Source organism: Agrilus planipennis, unplaced genomic scaffold (assembly GCF_000699045.2).
Source record: "Agrilus planipennis isolate EAB-ADULT unplaced genomic scaffold, Apla_2.0 scaffold3, whole genome shotgun sequence".
Lineage (NCBI taxonomy): Eukaryota > Metazoa > Arthropoda > Insecta > Coleoptera > Buprestidae > Agrilus > Agrilus planipennis.
Window position 1 is genome coordinate 3290240 of NW_020442460.1, and position 5631 is coordinate 3295870.

General features: G+C 33.9%; 1 protein-coding gene across 7 annotated transcripts in view; it reads right to left on the reverse strand.

Annotated features, from left to right (window-relative positions):
- Positions 1-1727: 1727 nt before the first annotated feature.
- Positions 1728-5631, reverse strand: part of LOC108742227 — a 51724-nt gene continuing 47820 nt past the window's right edge. For 6 of the 7 annotated variants that reach the window (XM_018477346.1, XM_018477326.1, XM_025980677.1 and 3 more), the window contains 2 exons: positions 2606-2754; positions 1729-2510 (listed from right to left, as the gene is read on the reverse strand). In XM_018477346.1, the coding sequence (XP_018332848.1) occupies positions 2067-2510; positions 2606-2754 (593 nt within the window). In that variant the 3' untranslated portion in view covers positions 1729-2066. Of the gene's footprint in view, positions 2511-2605; positions 2755-5631 lie in introns of all 7 variants that reach the window. The other variant, XM_025980676.1, reaches the window with a different exon arrangement.

Below are 5631 nucleotides of genomic sequence, written 5' to 3' on the forward strand. Positions count from 1 at the left end.
GGCTACTGTAGTAACAGTTAGACAATTATAGATGAGAATTGTTGAGACATATTTATATATATATTTAAGAAATAGCGGCTTTCCTAAAACTCTTACAAAACATTTACTAGTACAAGGAAGTACACCTAAAATGTTACTTACTACAGGCACCTAACTCGTTAACTTAATTTTAGTTTTATGAATAATCTTGGAAATAAGGGAGCCTTCAAATTTTGTTTAAAATTTTTGTTAAATTCAAAATAAACAATACACAGAATCTTTTATTGAATATGTTATACTTGGCAAGGATTGATGATAACGTGAATTTTATAAAAAAATGCATAGATAGGTATTTTAAAAGCGTAACATGTGTAATTAATTGAAATGGAATTCATTTTTACTGTACCTTGTCGGTCGGAATGTTCCTGGTCTAATTCCTAGAGAGAGTCCTTCATCCTTGACATTCGAATTGGCACCCTACCTTACTTTCAACGTGTCGTGAAATCAAGCGGCAACAAACGCGATTGTTTCTGAAACTTGGCTAGTGCAATTTTAATGTAATTAACCTATATTTGGATCGTAGCCCGTGTAGGTACCTGGGTGAGAACTAGACAGGATAACCGACCGTGATATGGGGGAACTGCTGCGCCACGGTCGCGATACATTGAGGGTTGTAGGGATGCTGCGCGTAACAATAATAATATAACCGCCTCTCGGATGCTGGGCATGGCCGTCTGCGACGTCGCCGTCGCCGTTCTTTCGCACTCTCTTATTACCGACAGCCGACCATCGATTTGAAAAATATATTTTCTTTTATGGCACGTGTTTCACTGGTCATTATTTTATTCGTTTTTGACCAATCTTTAATCCTTATGGTGAGTATATTTTGGTGCACTGCAAACCCAAGTGTGTGATTTTCAAACACTTCGCATGTGTGAATGCTTGCAGTCAGTTTTTACACGTCTACAAGTATGTGAAGTAAATGGTTTACCAAATGTGTGCGATTTTCACATTATTAAACATGTGTGAATTTTGCTAGGGTAGATTTAAATTTAATAATATTATAAATAAATAAAGAAAGTAAATCATGAAATACAATATGTTCGAGACATTTATTGATGAATATTTTTCTAAATTAAAAGAATCAAGGATCCGTGTTATTAACATTCATAGAATATTAAAAAAATCTAAAACATACATACTTATTATTAATTTTTGGTTATAATAATATGGAACTGTTTTTTTATCAAATTCATTCATACTTCTGGAAAGTATGAATTATTCACTTCCTCAACTGGTCGAATTGATGAAATATATGCAATTAGTGAGGAAACTTTTTTTATTTTTAGTTATTAATTAACTTCTTATTTTCACCTGAAATTAAATGCTTTCCATGCAGAGCTGTTTCTCGATAATCTTCAAGATATAATTAGATTTGAAGATTTGATATTTCCTCATCCATTGATTAATGTGACAATTGGTCATTTAGAATTTATAAATCTGTTAAATAATGAGAATGACATCTTAAATGTAATCATGTAATCATCATCAGGTCGTCAGTCCTAAGACTGGTTGGTCACGTACCTCAACTCTTTCCTATCCTGAGCTAATCTTCACATTTCTCTAAAACTAGAACATTCCACATCCTTAACTATTTGCGAACAGAATCTAATCTAGAAGGTATCCTACCACCCTATCCCGCCTATTTCTTATTGACATCCTCAGTTCTCTAATTTCTCATTAACTAAATCAAAAAGGTAAAATTTGAATGTAAAAACCCAAAATGCAAATTAAGAATGTGTTAAAACAGGGTATTATATGATGTATCTATCGTAAACAAGCTAATTTTGTTTTCAATTAGATTATTATTTAATTAAAACAGGAATGTTTAATACTTATTATATTATTATAAAGTTGGAAAAAGATTCAGAAACGTGATTTTCACATTCATGGATTCCAGAAAATCACTAACAGAAGTATTTCTGAATTAATATCGTATTCATTCATCATTTGTTTCAACCCCAACTTTTCTGATGAATTCCCCGGATCAGAGTTTTTGTTCTCGGGCGTACGCGGACAAAATAAAATTAATACTTAAAGCTCGGCTTTTTTGACAACGACTGAACCTTAAAGCTGTCCTGAAAGTAGATGATGTTGTTATCTTCACGAATTCTCGCTGCCCTGCAGCTTCCGATCAATGAATTGCCCCTAATGTCGATTTTATTACCACGTTCGTTTCTAATGAGACTTTTTCCAATTAGAACGTCCTCGTTTTTGCTGACTTCGTCGCCTCTGGAGCCGTCATCTATTCTGATGCCGGCGCTCTCTTCCTTCGGGATATATCTCTGGATTAAACCGAGACCGTTGTCTGTGTTACGGGAACGCGACCTGGAGTTCCCGAAACTTCCTAGCGTGTGCGATCGGTTCTTAAACGAATGCTTCTTGTTACGTTCGCTGAGCAGGTGGTGAACGGATTCTAGAATTTCGAGACGCTCGTCTAGCGGAAGCGATGACGTAATTTCCTGTAAGATCTGCGCAAGAACGCATCAATAAATTATTGTGTAACTTTTTATGACTACAGTTCGATAAATTGTTTAAATTCAGTTTAGATAACTTAATGACTTACGCTAACTTTCTGCAACGAAACGAAAGACTGTATCAAATCACCAGCACATCTATGATCACCATTGCGATGTATTTTTCTTAGGCATAGCACCATGGGACTAGAATCTCTTAATATACAGTGTTGTGGCATATCTTCTTCCATATTTTTGTCTGTGGGAAAGATCAATATGTCTAACTATGAAGATTGGAAAACTTTGGCGGTTGTTGTAGAACAAACAAAATAGCTCAAAACCCCAACGCCAAAACACGACACTGTAATTGTCCGAAGCAATTTTTGGGTAACAAAGTTACTTTAGTGTCGCGTTTTGGCGTTGGGGTTTTGAGCTATTTTGTTTGTTCTAAATATGTCTAGTAAATTAATGGTACAGTCCAAGCCGGGTAGATAATGTGGGAATAGTAGGTAGTTACAGCCACACGCAAAATTCTTTTCAGTATAATCTATATATATAAAAGAAAGTCGTGTTAGTTACTTCACTTATAACTCAAGAACGGCTGAACCGATTTGGCTGAAAATTGATGGGGAGGTATCTTACAACCGGGAGAAGGACATAGGATACTTTTTATCACTTTCCACGAGAAAAATGNGAAGGGAAAGTGCAACCCTACCCCCCGGCCCAGTCCGGCCCTGATGTGTACTAAATTTCAACTTAATCGGTCCAGTAGATTCGCAGCAAATTGACTGCGACAGACCAACAGACAGAATAACCCTATAAGGGTTCCGTTTTTCGTTCGGACGTACGGTACCCTAAAAATGATTGTTATGGTTGTTTTTCAGAATTTCAACAAAACCCAATATTTCTATAACTCCAATTACGGAAGTTAATTGTCTTTAAACACAGGGACCGTCAATTAAATAAATCAATATCTTCATTATTTTCATTAGCGTGCAAGTAAATACCAATTTTGAGCCAATTATTTTTATTTAGATCCAATTAGGATGCTATTGAAATCGTGAGGAACCACCCTGGCACTCTTTGTACCCACATGAATTTTGAAAATAGAAAACACAGAAAATAATCCCACTAATTCTTTAGGCAGATGACTGTTTTATTTACCTTCGAAAGTATTTTGTATATGTCACCGAAAACGTGTAGTTACGAACCCTTGCATGCGTGGAGGTGCTGCAATCGTTTTTGATTAAACTGTAACAAGATGTATTGAGAGTGACGAACGTAATCTCAGTCGGGAAGAATCCAGTTTTTCTTTCATTTTTACTTGTTCGTCTTATTTCAATTCAATTTGTGGATTTCCCACGGGACTTAATGGCTTACGATTCTCTGGTATTTGTTTTTCGGCCAATTTTCATGTAGCTGAAACAACGTTTTAGATTTACAGTGTTTTGTTCAGATTTAACATGACATGGTCCCAACACAATGGGATACTTATAATATTGTATTAACGTCCAGGAATAAGTGTGGTGTTTTATGTAATAAAAATATTGGCTGTAATTAGAGTTATCCAACAATTTTTTCAATTCTATATTGCAGAAATGGTTGTAATATGGAAGAAAATTCGGTAAAAACAAGGTGCTAATTTAGTTAAAAGTTTTGTTACATTTGAAATAACAAATAGGATATACATAGTTCCTATCCTACTATTTCCGCCTCCCGTATGGAATGATTCAAATAAATAAAAAATTTAGTATGCATTTGGTAATGGTTTTTTAAAAGTATTTAAATACAAAACGCAAATGTTTTCTTGATTTTTTATTTTAAATATAACATTCCAAAAAGTTCCCTTTTGTATTTTAAACGCTAAATGCAAAATCCGTATTTTTAAATAAATACTTTTTTGTAGTACCTATTTAATTTTCTACATTTACTTAAGTATAAAATATTTTTTAAGAAAACCTTGCAGGTATTTATTCACTGTTTTAAATATTGGAGTTTTTCTTCTGTTTAAAGTGATTGGGATACAGTTTTTCTATCTTTATGTTTTAGTTTCTTCAGTTCAGTAACAGATAATTCTGCTATAGCTTCCTTATTTGCCATTGTCACCTGTTTTAACTGGAAAAGAGACACTAATGCCAAAATAGTTTGTTTAGCGTGAAAAATCAAAACCAAAATAGGATTGCAAATAATTTTATTGATGTAAAATCAATATCAATCATTTTTGGTTTGTTCAATAAGTGAAGTTTTTCAAATCGTNTACACGTATTCATTTGCTGAGAGAATTGGATTGCCTCAATATCGATTTTATTTTGTAATCAGATTTATACCTGAAACACGTAAAAATACACTTTTCCGCTACTCGAAATTCCTCATAAATTGTTATAAACTTAAAGCTCCTGAGGTAACACCCTTACCATTCACCTTGGAGTACCCATTAATAGGTCAACTGTTCCCTTAACTTTGCCCACTTAATTATTATTACTGATTAGGGAGCGAAGGAGTACAACTACTTTCCTAGTAGTAGTAAACTACAGTATAACTAGGTACATTTTTATTGCTGGAGAAAGAAAGGATCACAGAAGTTAACAATGAGCGTCTTCAAATGTTTGATTTGAGCTTTTACCGATTGCGATTGAACATGATCATTCTGAAATAAATCGATCTCTAAAGCTGTTTCAGTTCTGTTTTTTAGGAGGACCATTACCTCTGATAGTGTGTAATAATTACTAACACTCAATTTTTTAAGCAATAATTGTATATCACATGAAACGTAAGCTACAAATGTTATTATTTAACGATTAAATATCTTAGTTTAAAATCATTTTTTCGGTTTTTTTTTTTAATTTACCCACTACAAACTACCTCAAATTAATGAGGGAAAAATGGTCGGTGTCGTCACCCCCCGCCGGGAATCGAACCCGGGACCTTTGGCTTTACGCACCAATGTTCTGACGACTAAACTACGAGAGGTGACAACAGCAACCACGACCAACCGACCTACAAGGTTAACGATCCGTCGATTTTTATTAACTTATTTACATATATATTAAATATATGAAATCTTATGACATTGTTAGTTACTTAATAGTGGATTAATATGCAATATTAATTTGAAATCATTTTTTCGATTTTTTTT